The sequence below is a fragment of the Rhodamnia argentea genome, chromosome 1 (genome assembly GCF_020921035.1).
Source record: "Rhodamnia argentea isolate NSW1041297 chromosome 1, ASM2092103v1, whole genome shotgun sequence".
NCBI classification, from domain to species: Eukaryota; Viridiplantae; Streptophyta; class Magnoliopsida; order Myrtales; family Myrtaceae; genus Rhodamnia; species Rhodamnia argentea.
In genome coordinates this window covers 4,001,684-4,019,450 of record NC_063150.1, presented here as the reverse complement: position 1 = coordinate 4,019,450, position 17,767 = coordinate 4,001,684, and the positions used below count along the sequence as shown (strand labels likewise).

Genomic DNA, 17,767 nt, shown 5'->3' with positions numbered 1-17,767 from the left:
AATAAGCATTCGGCAAACTATGCGCTCGCATTGATCTCGTGTCTCTGTTCTCGATTCATATGGCCGGGTTGGCAGGTCTCTGTTCATTATAATGCATTATCTCACGGCTTGGCCTAAATTCAAGATTGCTCGTTGTTGATGGCTTCGTTGATCGACCTCTCGAGTGCTTGAGAATAACTTTCACGCTCTGTTTTAAATTTCCTTCACTGTCGGTCGAGCAATTCATTTTTGTTAACTGGTGACTTGTGTTTCGAATAAATTCAAATCTTTACCATGGAGCTCATTACTTGTCGATAATAAGAAATAAAATTTGTTTTTTTTTTTGGGGTTTTAATGTAACTAAATAATTACTTCTTCAAGGATGATCGTCACTCTTCGGATATATAAGCATTACAAAGTCGTAATTAAGGCTCCATTTATTTTGCGTTAAATGAATGATTTGAAAACGTTTTCATGGACGTTTAGATATAAATAGTTACTAGTAATGCAAATACTTTTTAGTGACTAATTATTTATAGGCGGTCATTTTAAAAAATTTGGAAATTATTTATTTTTGTGAAATAAATGAAGTTTTAATTGCAAAAGAGCTATAATTTTGAACTTATCTTTCTAATTTCAGTAACGAACGCGCCACGTAGGAGAGAGAAAATAATAATAACTACCACGTCAATATTTTTCGTTAGCCGAATTAGATTGAGTTTATAGAAGAACTCGATTGCACCAATTTGATAAGTTTTAGGACTTGATTATACTTTCTGAAAGTTTTAAAACTCGATGCAGTTTTAGGATTTTTAGTCAACACGTACCTAAATTTTATTAACAGTTTTTTTTTTTGGGTCAATTTTTTTTTTAATTAATAGTAGCCCGGGCCCCGGGGACTCTCTCCAATTTTTTTAATTAACATTGGGAGGTTCTTGCTTCCACGCCTCAACCTGTCTTTGCGGGCATTTGAATGTGCTTTTTTCCATCTTGTTAACTTCATCATCCCGAGCAGAACGCTGGAATGAATCATGATCAGCGACACCCGTCAACCCTTTGCAGCCTAGTCGGATGCTGCACCGTTCGATACACCACCAAGACCAGAAGCGACTTCTTCATCGTCCCTTTCCGCACGCCCTCGCGGTCTCCTTGTTCTCTTCAACACCGTCGTCCACTCCTGCCGTCACGACCGCGTCGTTGCAGCAATGCGCTTCTCTGCACCGAGCCAAGCTCCTTCACCAGCAGACCCTCGTCCAGGGCCTAACCCACCTCGCGGCTCGCGTCATCGGCTCGTACATCGCCTGCGATGCCCCGGCTCACGCTCTCTCCCTGCTGGAGCAGGTCGCGCCTTGCTCGTATTCGGTTTACTGGTGGAACATGCTCATCCGGCGGAGCGTCCGCCTGGGTTTTCTCGACGACGTTCTTGGTCATTTCCGGAGGATGCGGAGGCTGGGCTGGAGGCCCGATCACTACACGTTTCCCTTCGTTCTCAAGGCCTGCGGCGAGCTCCCGTCATTCCGTCGAGGCGCTTCGGTCCATGGGGTCGTCTGTGCTAATGGGTTCCAGGGTAATGTGTTTGTGTGCAATGCGGTGGTGGCAATGTACGGACGGTGCGGCGCGCTGGATGATGCGCGGAAGATGTTCGATGAATTGTCCGAGAGAGAGATTGGTGATGTTGTCTCTTGGAATTCGATTATGGCTGCTTATTTTCAGGCGGGGGATTGTAGGAATACGCTCAAATTGTTTGATCGGATGACCTGGGATAGTGGCCACGTTCCCGATGCGGTTAGCCTCGTGAATATCCTCCCTGCTTGTGCTTCGCTTGGTGCGCCGGTGCAAGGAAAGCAGGTACATGCTTTTGCGCTCCGTAGAGGGTTGTCTGAGGATGTTTATGTGGGTAATGCTGTGTTGGATATGTATGCCAAGTGTCAGATGTTGGACGAAGCGAGGAAGGTCTTTAAGCAAATGGAGGTTAAGGATCTTGTCTCCTGGAATGCCCTGGTCACTGGATACTCGCAGGTTGGTAGATTTGATGACGCTTTGAGTCTTTTTGAGAAGATGGAGGATGATGAGATTGAGTTGAATGTGGTGACATGGAGTGCTGTGATTGCAGGGTATGCCCAGAGGGGGCATGGTTATGAGGCTCTCGATGTCTTCAGAAGGATGTGCCTTAGTGGATCAGAGCCCAACATTGTTACTCTCGTTTCTCTTCTCTCAGGTTGTGCATCTGCAGGAGCATTGCTTCAAGGGAAGGAGACTCATTGTTATGCCATCAAGTGTGTTCTGAATAAGCTAGACAATGATCCGGGGGATGATTTGATGGTTATTAATGCTTTGATTGACATGTATGCCAAGTGCGGATCTGCTGGAGCTGCCCGCACCATGTTTGACTTGATAGCACCAGAACACAGGAATGTGGTAACGTGGACTGTGATGATTGGCGGATACGCTCAGCAGGGGGAAGCAAATGATGCTTTGAAGTTGTTCTCTGAGATGGTCAATCAAACAAACTTCATAAAGCCAAACGCTTTCACCATATCATGTGGCTTAATGGCCTGTGCTCGTTTGGCTGCCTTGAGGTTCGGTACACAAATACACGCTTACATATTGCGAAATCAATACGAGTCTGTGATGGTGCACGTGGAGAATTGCCTAGTAGATATGTACTCCAAATCTGGAGATATTGATGCGGGTAGAGTCGTGTTTGACCACATGCAGCACAGGAACACCATTTCCTGGACATCCCTGATGACTGGTTACGGAATGCATGGACGTGGTGACGAAGCTCTCTGGGTTTTCAATGAGATGAGGAAAGCGGGCTTGGTGCCTGATGCAGTCACTTTCGTAGTTGTCCTATATGCTTGTAGCCATGCTGGTCTGGTAGATCAGGGCATTGAATATTTTGACACCATGGACAGTGATTATGGTGTTGTCCCTGGAGTAGAACATTATGCTTGCATGGTTGACCTTTTAGGACGTGCTGGTCGATTGGGTGAAGCCATGAAGGTCGTCAAAAGAATGCCTATGCAACCTACCCCCATTGTATGGGTTGCACTGCTCAGCGCTTCTAGGTTACATGGAAATGTTGAATTTGGGGAATATGCTGCTAATAAATTGTTGGAGCTGGAGTCGGAGAATGACGGGTCCTATACATTGCTTTCTAACATATACGCGAATGCGAGGCGTTGGAAAGATGTGGCTAGGGTCAGGTCTCTAATGAAATCTACTGGAATCAGGAAGAGACCTGGTTGTAGCTGGGTACAAGGAATGAAGGGTACTGCCACATTCTACGTGGGAGACAGGACTCATCCACAATCGCAACAAATTTATGAAGTTCTCGCGGACTTGATCTTACGAATCAAAGCTCTTGGTTATGTTCCACAGACGAGCTTTGCGCTCCATGATGTGGATGATGAGGAAAAAGGTGACTTGCTCTCTGAGCACAGCGAGAAGCTTGCTCTAGCTTATGGCATCCTAACAATGGCTCCTGGTGCGCCGATCCGGATAACCAAGAATTTACGCATCTGCGGAGATTGCCACAGTGCCATGACATACATATCTATGATAATTGAGCACGAGATCATATTGAGAGATTCAAGTCGTTTCCATCATTTCAAGAAAGGGTCTTGCTCCTGCAAAGGCTACTGGTGACTTTGGTTGGTTAATTATTCTCTCTCTAGGTGGGTAGTCAATTCTTCCGTAAAGAAGAATATCTATAGGTTTTGTGTGCTGTAACAATATAGAATTCCATTTATGAGATGGACCTGAAAGGTCAGATCATAGAGAGGTCAAACAAGGAAGAGGATGAACTGGAGGTACCTCGGCAATATCGTCTTTTGTTGCATTAGTGTTAAGACATTTTCTTGAAACATTTAATTTCTAATATTTTTAGTAACAGTTCACATTCATTTTGTAGTGACAGCAGAAAGTAAATGTTGCTTTTACATCTTGTTTTTGATATCCGAGGACCATACAACTTTGCTGTAAATTAGGACCATAAGATGTAGCCAACATGTTCTTTCATTCTATAAGGTACTAATGAAAGTGGCCGCGCGGACACCTCGGTTACCAAAAAAAATAAAAATAAAAAAAAAAATAAAAAAAAAATGAAAGTGTTGATTTTAACAGCACAAGAGTAAGGGGAAAGTCTCTGAATGTCATTTTTATCAGTTAGGAAGGTTGAATCAAGAATAGATTCCACTGAGAGCAGGTTTAGAGGCAATACTGTTGTTATCTACTTAGCTGTTTAGCAATATGAGTATGTGTTATTGTACATAATACTCTTGTCCAACTTATAAATTTCTACGTCGCAGTTGGAAGAATCTGTTTTTATGCTCAAAATTCTGTTGATATAGCCAATTGCTGTCAATTCAATGCATAAGACATGAGCGTTTATCTCATCAAGTCTATTGCTGGAGCTGATCCCCACGATAGAGTACCTTAAATTTTAAGGTTCATTCTGAAACCGGAAATCTCTGGTTATTTGAATCTCACTAATCTAAGTTCTTGTCTAAGTTTTTTAATGTTCTCATATTTTGTCATTCCATTGTCCTTTAATGGCGTCACTTCATTCACAGCTGGAATGGGAATTTACTTTGGATATGAACTTGACGTGGCAGAATCAAATTGAAATTATTCGCCTTTGTGGTTCAATGCAGGATTTGTGTGAGGATGACCATTTGTGGATGATTCTGTCAGGTTTGTCTGTAATTGTCAACTTTAAAAAGGGAGGTTTTCAACATTCAAGGATTTATGCTGGCAATAGTTGGTCCAGATTATAGAATCAAACATAGTGGATATGTGCTTAATCTAGTCATCTGCCCTTTTCTCTTATGTCATAAAACTCTCTACAAGTTCTTCTCAGTATTGTCAATTCTCGAGTAAATAGAATGCAGGGGAGTCCAAGCAATGTGATGATATTAGTAATTTGTAGATTGCCTTGTAGAGGTAAGGTTTCTCTGACCGATCGACTAAGTTGTCTATCCCTGAAGGAAATTGGATACAATGTTTGAAACTTTAATATGCAGCCCTTGATGAAGTTACTAAGCGCATCCCTAATATCCTTAGTATAGCTCTTATTGTATGCGGAAATTAAACTTCAGCAGTAAATTCCAGGAACGTGGAAAAGCTTGCTCTCAGCTCAGCTTTACGGGAGAAATGTGTCAAACAGGAAGCAGAGGGAAAAGCTTTGTGCATGTAACTTCAACTCTCAGCTCCCTCTTCGAGTCACTGGTGTCATTCAAAGCTGAAACTTGCCCCATGCATCTTCATCCTGAAGAGTGACCTTGTAACATCTACTGATCTAATTGTTGGTTTAGTTTATGCATGGCAAAAAGGAGCATTGGAATGGTCTTAATTTCCGTTAATTATGGCGCAGGCATGACATCTGGCACAGATATCATCTCGATGATACCGCCGAACGTGTGAATGACTAGATTGTGTTTCATCCATTGTGTTTTGCTCAAATACTATGTTTTTCACTTTCATCCTGTTTAGGTTTCTGAGCAGACCAGGAATGATAAATCATGTAAGGCAGCATATAAAACAATGAAAAAGCAGACCCACCCAGATAAATATTGCTGCAGGTTAGGAGCTCCTGAGATGGGATGCGTGCAATTCACCATAGACTTTTTCATGTGAAGTCTGTGTATCTCGTCCATCCTAAATTGATATTCTGGACATCGCATTAATAACACTCCTTTGTTGAACGAAAAATAAATGATTAAGAATTTATTTTTTTGAAAAATGATCACTTTTGTTGCTTACATAAATAAATGAACAGAAAATATTTCTATCGTCCACGAAAATGCTTAGACATAAATTTTTGTTTGTAATGAAAATATTTTTTATTGATTAATTATTTTTAGCAATACAAGCTATTATTTTTAGGAAGATAGTTTCCAAATCATTCATTTCTCGTTAAACAAATAGAGCCCGAGACTCTATTTTCATTTTAGGGCCAGGAGCATCCATGGCATTATCAATGTTTCAAATGAGAAAAATCTTTTGTGGACTTAGAGTCTGCCGACTCGGATCAATTTTGGCCATTGATTGTCCGAGCCCCCATATGGCCAAGTCGCTCCACGTAGGACGATGCCCATCTGTTAAAATTTCGAGCAAGCAGTCGATTTTCCCCGCCATAAACTGATTTTTAGCAACAAGTGCAATTAGATTGATGGAGAATTCCGGAGAATAATGTATAACCCTCTTAGAAATTGGAGTTACGTATATTTTGTGAGTGTTGAAGGTCCCAAAAAGTTGTTTTCAAAAGGACTTGGGCTAAAAGCCCCCGAATAACCCGAAGCCCATAGATGATAGCCCACCATTTACCAACATAGTTCACGGAGCCTAGAGGCGGTGGCGCGTGGGTCGCACGCCGGCGAAACTGAGGGAAAATTAGCGCCTCATCCTCGCGCTGTTTCCAAATTCGTCCCGGGGGAAGAGAGCGAGAGTCGAGAGAGAGATCGCAAGTTCAATGTCGGACCCTTACGAGCGAGCTAAAGGTGGGAGGCTGGCCTTCAAGGGCGGAGCCCTAGCGTCTCGCAGCAAGTCCATCGACAAGAAGCACAAGAAGAAGCACAAGCAAAAGCTCAAGGACGCCGCCGTCGAGGACGGCGAAATCGAGCAGCCGCAAGTGGAGGATGGTGGCGCCGCCGCCGCCGCTGCCGCGGGGGCCCAGGATATTTATACCATCGACGCGGCGAAGAAGATGAAGTATGAGGAGCTGTTCCCCGTGGAGACGAAGAAGTTCGGCTACGACCCCAAGTTCAAGGCCAAGAACGTAGAGGACGCGCTCGATGACCGAGTGAAGAAGAAGGCGGATCGATACTGCAAATGAATCGCTTTCAAGTGAGTTTCGAGATTCAGTTCTGGTTTTTTGCCTACTTTCGCTGAGTAAATCTTAGGCAATTTTAGGGCACATAGATGTTTAATTTTGAACTGTTAGCCGTTGGTCTGTTAGTTGTCTGCTTCTTGCAGTAGCTTCATTTGTGTAAATTGGAGAGACGAAAGTGATGAGTGTGTGATTTAACATCTGCCATTGTTGCTTTCCTTCGTTCTCATGGATGAATTTTGTGAAGAAAAATTCTCAGGATAGTGCCTTAAATTATATGTTGGCTCTCTATTGTGACTCTTTGAATTTGTGGCCTTGGGATGAATCAGAATAGGAACGCTCTTTTTCTCGCGTGGCAGTAACTTTTACTTGGAGAGATGATCGTGCGCGTGGTGACATAACTTTGCGGTATTGTGAGCATTTAGGAAGACTGAGTTGTCGTGTTATTGAAATGAATATCAAGTTGGTGTTGTCCAGTGCTTTTGATCCCGAGTTTTGTCTGAGCTGACAGTTCTTAGAGTAGGATCAATGTGCGAGCACCCTTGCTTTGGGTGGTGTTCTGTTTGGGGAGGAGGGGTTGTCTGAATTATTTGATTCGTCCACGTAGTGTCAGCTCGTTGTTGCCGGTTTTCTTTTTCTCCTGGTAGCATCTTATCCCTTGTTTATCCTCGTCTTTCTTTGTACACTGAGTATTTTGCAATAGGACTGGTTTTAGATGGAAGCCTTGATATGTAAAGTTAAGCTGCTATTTATCACGTGTGAGTGTTCTGTTGGCAAACTTCCAATTCTACTTTATTGTCTATAAAGCTCCCTGCTGCCTCTCTTGTGTGGGGATCCAACTGACTGTTCTCTCAACTGGCTGCATTTGACAGTAGTTGTTACTTTGTTAGCTCTATATTGAATTAGAGGAGAGGGAAGTTTTTTTATTAGCATGGGACATTTATGGTCAACTGATTTGCGGGTTTATCCTATACTGTGTTATGTAGAAACTACTTAGAGAAAAAGAACTAGTTTTTTCAGAATAAGCTGTTGCAAAACTTGGAATTCTTATGGTATTCAAGGTGACGCAGCCTGTGGCAAGGGAAGGGGTGTGGTGGGTTTGTTGGGGGGGGGGGAGGGGGTTGGCGTTCTGGTGCAGACTGGGTTCAAACCCCGGTAAAAGCAGAAATGCTTAAAATGAAAAAGGGAAAAAGGGGTGCTCTTCTCAAAGTCCACAGGCTCTCACAAAACCATGTCTATAACTTCTGTGCCAATATGTGTATAGATAGTACATTGCTTTTGATACGATAAATTGTAGTTCTTGGTCAGAATAGTGTCTTTATCTGGTGAATGAGAAGGATGAATTTTTCTTTTTTCCATCAATCATGTGAATGATCCACTCTGAAGTAGCAGAAATCTGAATCTTAGAAGGTAATGCATTGAGGAATGAGTTGGGTCCTTCCTTCCTTTTACACCATGCGGGGCAGCCTCACCTGCAGTGCGCTATTTTTGGATGTAGTATTTGTTGGATGCCCATCTCTCACTGTTAGGAGTGCATGGTCTGAATTAATTTGTGGTGTTAATCTTATGGCATTGTGGAACTCATGATGACCAATAACCTTCTATGACAGCTCTCCTGTTATGGAAATGATGATACTATACAAATGAGAATCACCTTTTTTTTTTAGACAAACTGGCAAAGGAGGCACCAATAACTTTCTCGACTTACAATGCAGCTAGTTTTTGCTGCTGTTCTTCTGGCTTCTTCAGGGTCTAACTTTGTAATTATCTGTATTTTTCGTTTTTGAATCTATATCAAGCTGATATCACCAGTTTATTACATTCAAGTGGAGGTGCCATCTTTGTTTGCTTGTAACTTGATAGTATTTCTTTGTTCATCGTGTTTTATGAGTCAAGTGTTGCCGAATGCAGTGTGTGGAACCTTTAAAAGAGACATCATGTTAGTCAAGTGCCTTTTGCAGATCTCAGCTCTCTATTCTTTCTCTTGATGTTTATCATGTACGGGCTTTGTTTGTTTGGATTTCTCAAGAGTAAAAAGAAACTTTTCTACTTTCCTGAGTTTGTGAAAAATTATGCTTTTACGGGGCTTGTTTGTTTGGATTTCTCACAAGCAAAAAGAAACTTTTTTTTACTTTCCTTAGTTTATGAAAATCATGCGTATCTATGTGTCAACGGTCATGTATTGTGAAAGTTTAAGGCGTTTTAAGGTTGAAAAAAGTCAAAGTGTGCCCCACAAGATTTTTGAAAAAGCAAAAAAGAATCTAAAAGCTACTCTAAACAGACCATAACTTTTCACGCATGACTGATTTTACCTATGCCGCTAAAGAATCCTGCATTTATTGTTCAAATTACTTCTGCTCATGTTAGATTAACTGCATATTGCTGGTTCTGGACCAAGAGAATTAAATCCCAATTTGGCTTTTGTTATTGTTCTGCCTTCTCCTGACCAGGGGCTCTCCATGGTTTGCAGGAAACATGTGCATTGGATGCTGAAGTTGCAGTCGCCCTTAATTGCAACTGAATCACTGAATCGTGTATAGCAGCAAACCAATACTTGTCATTGAAGGTTATACTGGGCTTGTGTTCTTTAGAACGATACAGGAAGAGTAACCTTTCTAGGAAGTAAAATAGTCGGTTCTCCATTTCTGCAATATGGAGAGAGCGTCTTCTGATGGCTGTTTTCTGATATGTTTCGATAGTATTTGGCTGCTAGTGAGACCGATGGTCTTAAACTGTGCTTAGCTAAACATATAGATGATGTGCTTTTGCGCTGCTAGTGAGACCGATGGTCTTAAACCGTGCTTAGCTAAACACATAGACGATGTGCTTTTGCATTGACATCGTGCTTTCTATTGATGATGATGCATTTGCTCATATTAACGTAATTACACGGCCATTGGTTTCTATGCTACTCTGCACTTGTCATGTAGTCTTCTGATCAGTTCTCTGCGACGGTATGCTGTAATTTCTCAATGGCCCGACTGAATCCAGTAATGTTCTGGTCCATATTGTTGATTGGCAAGCATCTTTGTGCTGAGTTGAATTCGTGACGCGGTTACCGCACCAGATTGCTATTGACTAATGATAGATCAACGGGCCATCCTTTCTGGGGATCTTCTAAGCATTGTTTCGATGTAGTCAGATGATACATTTTCTCCTCTGGCCCAAACAAGTTGATCGCTTGATTCGGATGTACATTTAGATCTTCTAAGCAGTGTACATGTCAGGTCTTTCTTCACTCCCATAAGCTCATAACCATTGACAACCGGAACGTCCATTTCGATTTTCGGTTCAACGCATACGTCGCTAACAGGTAAACTCAACCGACATAGAATCCAATTTAGATTCAGCTCTATCCAACTTTTCTTTCGGCTCACCTTAACATCCCCCACTTGTTGAATTGATGCTGAGCAGTTTTTGGATATCAAACGGATGTCTCAAAACGTAATTTTAATGTGGCCTCCCCAAAATGTAATTTTAATGTTATCATCGGTTTGGAAATTAAATGGGAGTTAATAGTTTTATCAGAAATTTGTTCCTTGTAAGCTCAAACAAAATATAATTTGCTCAGAAGATGCTCGTCTGTGTTAATTTTAGTATGCAAAGGCATAAATGAATGACATTTCCTTTTTCCTATTTTCTTCTTATTGAGCTACACCTAGGTCTCACTCACTTGGTCACTCTCTTCATAGGAAGACCACATTCCTTTTTTTTTTTTGGGGTCAATATGGGAAGACAACATTGTCCACCCCAGATTTTTTACATTTACTGCAAATGACCCCTGCAATTTCAATTTTTGAATTCCCCCCTCTGAAATCTTGAAATGGGCTACGATGTCTCCCCTGTTTATGTTTTTTTTTTTTCTAAAGAACGCGTGCTTTCATTTTGCTATCAAGTTCCCACAAAATAAACACAACTAGCTTTAAAACATAACAAATCCCAAAAGAGTTGGGAGGCTTAGAAATTCAATTGGAGAGTAGATAACCGAGTCCATGAGCTTTTGCAACCTAGTCTGCACAACAATTTGCTTCTCGTGAAGCATAGATGATGGAGACACTCTTCAATTGGGGTTTTTTGTGTCGCAAAAAAAAGTTGAAGGAAAATGTGTCACGTTGGCATAATTTGGGGTTTTGGTGGTTTTTTCCCAATCCTAAAACTTGACATATTAATTCAATCGAACACTTTCGCTTGCTCCATTCAATTAGACTAACTGAAAATGCCAACTTGTCTTATTTTATTACTTTTTTAAGACACATGGCGATGCTGTGGCACCTATCAAGCGCCCCGTCTTAAAAGTATTCATTTTTTTAAAAAAAATATAAACTAAATTATATTTTAAAAAGAGGGCTAAAAACTAAAAAAGAACACACAAACACACACACGGCTATGCCAAAGCCTTCGCTTGTGGCTATTGCCACATTTGCCGGGATTGGGCTAGTTGAAGTCGCATGGGCCTTCTCGAAGCCGGATGACCCTCGCCTGTTGGCCAAAATGTGGGGGAAGAGACGCTTGGTGAGCACCACATTATCGCCATGTTGTAAGAAAGCAATAGAATAAGATGCGTTGGCATTTCAATTAGCTTAATTGGACAAATTTAACGAAATGCTTTGATTGAACCAATTTGACAAGTTTTAGGACTTGATTACATTTTTTGAAAGTTTTAAGACTCAATTACATTTTGGTAACAAGCTTTAGGACTTCCAGTGCACTTATCATAATTATTAAAAGTCTTTTATGATAATTTGTAAGAGTCACCACAAGGGAGACATCACAACTGATTTCAGAACTCTAGAGGGGGAAATTATTAAACTAGTTAGAATTTGGGGGCAAAACCCACTTTACGATATTGTTCGGCAGATTTTTCCTTGGTAAGAATAGCTAAGGGTATGCATGATAACCATTCTGTTTCTTTGTTTTTCTATAAAATTTATTTCTTGAATATGTTTGGAATAGAAAACTGTTTGATAATGCAAGTTCGTTTTTCTATTTCTGAAACAAATTTTTAGTCCATAAATATGTTTGAAACAAAAATGAGAGAGCAAATTTTTACTTATCCGTTTCCGGAATAGAAACATAAATAAGAATTCTTTTCATCGCTCCCTCCCTCTCTCTTGCGTCCCTCTCTTTGATTGTTGTCTGCTAGTCGCGGGCCCGTCTAAGGTTTGGCAACCGGCAACCGTCGAAATTTTATGATGTAATTAAATAAATTTTTGTTTCGATAACTGAAATTTTATGTCAATGTCAAATACGTTTCTTTGCTCAGAAACTTGTTCAGGAGCAGAAATAAAAATTGCTGCCAGAAAAAGAGTGATTATCTTTCGCGCGTGACTAATCCATGACAAGCCCACGGCCGGAGCTCCGATCGAAAAATAGTCGGAGTCGCAGAGACCATTGCAATTGTTTTCGAGAGTTTCGAGGGCCACAGTGTAAAAACCTAAAAGTTCGGGGGGTAAATTTGCAGTTGCGGCAAGTGTCCGGGAGCAAAATCTAATTCAGCCCTCTTTGCCTCTCTGTTTGACGCAGCTTCAACTCTCAACTTGCACAGCCGCTGACGAAGAAGAGACGACGAGCTTCCATCAATGGAGTCCAAGGGACAGAGCGCGCGCAACAAAGGAAAGAAACTGAAACGCAAAGAGGCAATCTACATACGAGCTTCTCTTTCCCCGAGCAGTCTTGCAGATTTCGACCGAAATCGTCGACGGGCGAACGAAGGGACTAACTCTCGATTTCTTTTCGCACTGAAGCGCAGGTTCTGGAGAAGAAGAAAGCAGTCGACGAGCTGGTAAGAGCGGCTTCTTCCGAAACCGACCATCTCGTTTCCTTCCAGGCCTTCCGCCATTACAACCGCAACGGTACGCTTCGTCGTCTATTTGGCTTTTTCCACGATCAATCTCTCCTTCAATAAGAAAATTACCTTTCGTTGTTCTGCATTATGCCGTTGCAATGTGCGTGTTTCCGAGGCTTGATGTTGTTCATTGCTTCATTTGTTTTTTTATTTTTCATTTTTCCAATTGTTCTCTATAATCTGGATGACTGTTCGTTCTGAATATTGAAGTTGGGACAATAATCTGGTCATAGCTATGTCGAGTGACGAGGCCGGATTGATTGTTAGGTGTCTCCGTTTATTTGGATTGGGGACGTGGAGATAGATTATCTTCTTCTGTCAAGCAGTATGTGTACAACCTGCTTAAGGTACCGGAAGCTGAAGTCTTTTAAGTTTTCGGCATTGATTCTCTGAAACACGAAGGAAAAAGTTCTCTTTTTTCTTTCCTCAAACAAGTCTGCGAAACTTTTTCTTATGGATTAAACTTTGTTAGCTTCGAGTCTTCAGGCCAACATGGAAGGTCCTTTCGGAGCTGAGTGGCCTGCAGAGGAGAAGGTGAAGCGCCGGGAAATGGTTGCTTCTGAAGCACGCTATATATTTGTTCACGATGTTGCGAATGCCAGTGCTGACGGGATGCCGTCGGTGGTTGAGGCAAAAAAAGAAGTTACTGATAGCATGTTGGAGATTGTAAGCATTGTCGGGTTTGTTCACTTCCGTTTTCTTGTGGAGGAAGAAATACCTGTCCTCTACGTGTATGAGATACAGCTTGAGCCTCATGTCCAAGGGAAGGGGCTGGGTAAATTTTTGATGCAGTTGATTGAGCTTATCGCTAGAAAGGTTTGATGTTATATAATTCTGTTTTCTTGTTTCTTTAAAGAAGATCTCTTGGAGTGATGGAGGATGGATGGATATGTACGGAAATGCTTTTGCATCTTCAGTCAATCTTGTTGTTATTCGTGTGATTGTTTGTTGGTTTCCAGAATCATAAGTCCCATATTTAGATACCGTAATATCTACTTGTATTATGTGTTCTTTTCCTTAATCTAATGGATGGGTTTACTCCTGTATCTTTCCTTGCATATCTTCTATAGAATCGCATGGGTGCTGTGGTACTTACGGTACAGAAAACCAATTTGTCAGCTATGAAGTTCTATACTAGTAAGCTGAGGTAATTCTTTAATATCTTTCTGTAGCTACTAACTGGTGCAAACCCCATATGGATTTTTAGGTGAAGTTGTAAGATTAATTAGGAACAGAGATGGACAGGAATCATTTTTCTAGCTGGAACCAAGCAGCATGTTGGCAATATGTTTATTCTACTGTAGTAATTATTTTCCAGTTGGAGTTAAGTTTTTGCTGTTGAAAACTAAGTAAGGTTAATAGTTTTACCAAGTTAGTAAGAGATCCTGTCTTTTCATGTTAATTCGTGTTAACTAAAAGCACATCAAATAAGTAGCTATGGTAGGTTCATTCTTCTTGCAACCAATATTCTGATTACTTGTTGATTATGTGCAGATACATTGTATCATCAATTTCACCCTCAAGAGTCAATCCATTGGTATGTTTTTCTTTTATGCATCGGAGATTCGCAAGCTTACTTTTATCAATTTGTCAAAAGGTTCAATTTCTTCTTTGATAGCTGGGCAGTGAGGCAAGCTATGAAATTCTTTGCAAAGCATTTGAACCCGAAGCCAAAGCTGTGTTGGAGGTATATTTGTTCACTAAGAATAGGATTAGATGAGATTTATTTGTGTCGACTGGTCTTATTCAGCTCTCTTAAGTGCGTGGTTCAGTGAAACATCTTCATTCGAGTCAATTCTGAAGTTCGCAAGTTTGACATCTATATCTATTCTAATCTGATTTAATTTTCATGAGAACTATTGTTGATCCATGTTAACTGATTGGCAGATGCAGAAGTGGCGACTTGTCACTGCTGTTTAATTTCCAATCCACTTTTAGCATATTTCTGGTAGTTGAAGCTACAAAATTACTTGGTCTGATTATGCGTGTACATGTAAAATAAGATCGTTTGTAAATTCTTATGACAGTTAACAAAAAGCAGTTATTTCTGTAGGAGGCATAGTATCTCAAACCCCTTTAGTCTTCTGTGGTGCTCACTCTCTACATAAAGTCAGTTGGTTGGTCCAGTATGCGATTCTTGTTTGAGATGCCAGACAGGGTCCTTATCGCTGTGTAATTTTTTCACAATGGAACTGCTTTTATGTATGATTTTATGCTCCTTGATAAGGCTATTTTGTACACTATTGTCAGTAACTCATCGCAGCTGTGGATATTGCATGTAAAAATTTATGTGCTCTTTTCTTTTTCAAGATTTTGCTTGTGAAACTACTTGTTTGGGACATAAAACATAAGTAGAAAATGTCACTATCTGATTCTATTGTTCCCTTAAACTAGGAAGAATACAATGAAAAACAGTTGCATCATTTGCAACCTACTTGCCAAAGTCATGAATTTTGCTTCCTGTGAACAATCATACTTGCCTTTTGCATTCTGTGGTTCTATGAAGAGGAAAGTATGTGATGATATTGCATCGTTGCATTTATGTGAGCGATAATTACTCTTTCTTCTCAGGAAGGTGATTGAAGCGACTGACAATGACTGTTGAGCCACCCTCTTGTTTAGATCAACTCAGGTTGGTTTCCTTGTGCATCAGCCCATCTTACATGCATTAGTGATTTGAAATTTTGTGGATTATAGGTGTTGACATTGCGTGAAATAGTTTTCAGAGTCTACATGGTTTTGTCTTACATATAGGCAGGGAGTTGTCAAAATACTGATATCATCTCCTCACCCACGTAAAATTTGCGTGCACTGACTTTTATTGGATTGATGTGATCTATATACTAGAATCGCTCATTTCAATTGTCAACACTTGAGTTGTACTGGAAACGTTACTTCACTTGACCAAGATGCATATGATTTAGGTTGAGGACTTCAGTTCTGTTGGGTCTTAGATCGATTCACCCAGTAATATCTGTTCTGAATGAGTTAAAATGTCATCATGTTGTCATGCCAGTGCTGCTTGGGAGAAACAAAAGGCGTTGTTAGTTTCTGGCACTGAGGATATTGCAACTTCTTGCTGAAATTCTGGTGGAGATCTTTGCCGTGAAGTACATTTGAAAGGTTTGAGGCCCTTGTTGAATTCCTGCTTCATATCGAAGCACGAGGGGCGTCGTTCTTCTCATTCCTGGCTCAATTAGCTCATGCTTTGCGTCATGCTAAATCTTTCAACATCTATTACAGATGCCATCAATTTTATGTATCCGACCAGGTGGAGGGAACTGTGTCCAAATTGTCCTGGATACAGTTTATTGATGTTTCCAGTGCCATATTGTACACTAAATGTAACAAAATGAACCCCGAAAATGATGCTTCTTATTTGTTGCCTGATTCAGCCTTGAAACTCTTCTTGCAAATTGTCTATTTGTCCATCCTGTATCCTAGAATATCCTGTATCCTAGAATCCAATCTTCATGTACTCTATCAGTGTATTCCTGAAGTTTCAATTGAATGATTTTATATTTTTTCAACAGGTTTCTGGTTATCTGCTTCCACATGTAGCCGTAATGCATGTCATGGATGGTCACTTAAATACAGGCACTGCCATTTCCCAGAATGTTAAATTTAGGGCCTACTTGTAGTTTGTGCTATTTGTAAGGTCAGGGAGAACCAAAAGAGAAAAGTTGTTTTGCTTCTTAGTTTTAAATCCTAAATGAAGAGACTATATGAATTAAATTCTGAAACCTGCAGAAAAGTCTCCCACTGCCTCCATTAAGGCAGAAGTGAGGATTCAGTTTTGGGACTTCAACTGAAAGCAGGGATTAAATATATTTGGCGAAGGTCATCTAAAGTGAATTGAGGGATTTCTTAGAGATGAAAACGATGTGGGAATATTTGTGTCATGATTGCTTGAGAGTTTTCAAGGAGTGATAGGAAAAAAAAAAGGGAAGTCTTCCTTACCAAAAAAAAAAAAAAAAAGGGAAGTCTTTCCCTCGGTGAACAGTTAGCTCCATCAATAAGAGGAATATTTGAAGGAAATCAATTTGAAGCGCTATGTTTTTGGGTTGGGATAGTAACGAAGGGACAAAATCTCTGAATTTAAGGCTGTATTTTTACTCCTGCCATGGTGCTTGTGACTGATAAATTCTACTTTTCTTCTACTCTCACGCTTTTCTCAATCAAGTCTTTGGACTTTTTAATTTGTCTAATCAAGTCCTGCTTTTACAGATTTTCTAATCAAAACGAAAAAACTGTCACAAGCACGTTCAGTTGGGTTTGACTTGCATCATAATACTCTGAACTTTTGACTATGGAATAACATGTCATCACAGCAATGACATGATTTAGTTTGGCCTTAAGTTTTCTTTAGCTTATAACACATCATTGAATGCTGTATTTAGTTTACTCCTGTCATTGTGCTTGTGACATGTTATAATCTTAAGATGCTAGCCAAAACAAGAATCTAAGCTGTTTTGGGTTTTCTTTAGCTAATGAGTTATAGGCTGCGTTTGGGAACCACTTTCCCAAGTGGCTTTGGACCCCAAAGTCCTTTGAGCCAAGGATCAGGTGTTTGGCAAATTTTTTGAAAACCTCATTGGCTCAAAGTGAGTCTTTGCAAGGCTGAAAGCCCAAGGCAGCTTGAAGGCTGCCTTGGCATTTCAGCATTCTCGGCAAGCATATAGGTACTGTTCGAGTAAAAAATATTCTTTCGAAACTATCCTCATCTATTTTTTGATTTTTCGATTTTGGCCTCGTCTGTCACTATTCATCGTCTTCTTCGTCCACACCTCAACCGACGTGGCCGTGAGGGGACGGCGTTGTCGTGCAACCCGGCGACCGTCGCATGGGCTCGCACGACCGCAGCGAGGGGCGATGCGACTCAAGCGAGGGCCGCCCGAGGTCGCGCGACCCGCGCTACCCTCATCGGTGGTCAAATCCGGGTCGCCGCGCGAAACCCAGGCGAGGCGGCCCTCTATGCTTTTTGGGAGACGGATCTTCTTCTTCTTCTTCATCCTCCTCCTGTTCTTCCTCCTCGTCCTCTTCTTGGTCGTCGTCCTCGTCATTTTGGGAAGTTCGGGGTCGTTTGGTATACTTTCGGCGCTCATAAGAAG

General features: G+C 40.9%; 3 protein-coding genes across 7 annotated transcripts; all 3 read left to right on the top strand.

Annotated features, from left to right (window-relative positions):
• Positions 1–950: 950 nt before the first annotated feature.
• On the top strand, positions 951–3,678 carry LOC115748790 (pentatricopeptide repeat-containing protein At5g16860). Its single transcript, XM_030685412.2, has one exon. It carries the CDS (start codon positions 1,051–1,053, stop codon positions 3,628–3,630), a length of 2,580 nt encoding a protein of 859 aa, XP_030541272.1. The 5' UTR covers positions 951–1,050; the 3' UTR covers positions 3,631–3,678.
• A 2,604-nt stretch (positions 3,679–6,282) lies between these two features.
• Positions 6,283–9,448, top strand: LOC115748796. Of its 4 annotated transcripts, none has more exons than XM_030685423.2 (2): positions 6,283–6,828; positions 9,282–9,448. In XM_030685423.2, exon 1 carries the CDS (start codon positions 6,455–6,457, stop codon positions 6,815–6,817), a length of 363 nt encoding a protein of 120 aa, XP_030541283.1. In that variant the 5' UTR covers positions 6,283–6,454; the 3' UTR covers positions 6,818–6,828; positions 9,282–9,448. The 4 variants fall into 4 exon arrangements, with proteins under 4 accessions (XP_030541283.1, XP_048127278.1, XP_048127280.1 ...); XM_048271321.1 differs by lacking the exon at positions 9,282–9,448 and adding an exon at positions 8,120–8,139; XM_048271323.1 differs by lacking the exon at positions 9,282–9,448 and adding an exon at positions 7,323–7,342.
• A 2,859-nt stretch (positions 9,449–12,307) lies between these two features.
• Positions 12,308–16,072, top strand: LOC115748793 (N-alpha-acetyltransferase 40). Of its 2 annotated transcripts, none has more exons than XM_030685416.2 (9): positions 12,308–12,447; positions 12,561–12,663; positions 12,924–13,003; positions 13,143–13,472; positions 13,727–13,803; positions 14,151–14,193; positions 14,275–14,343; positions 15,232–15,288; positions 15,673–16,072. In XM_030685416.2, exons 1-8 carry the CDS (start codon positions 12,391–12,393, stop codon positions 15,259–15,261), a joined length of 789 nt encoding a protein of 262 aa, XP_030541276.1. In that variant the 5' UTR covers positions 12,308–12,390; the 3' UTR covers positions 15,262–15,288; positions 15,673–16,072. The 2 variants fall into 2 exon arrangements, with proteins under 2 accessions (XP_030541276.1, XP_030541278.1); XM_030685418.2 differs by having other exon boundaries at positions 15,228–15,288.
• The last annotated feature ends 1,695 nt before the right edge of the window (positions 16,073–17,767 follow it).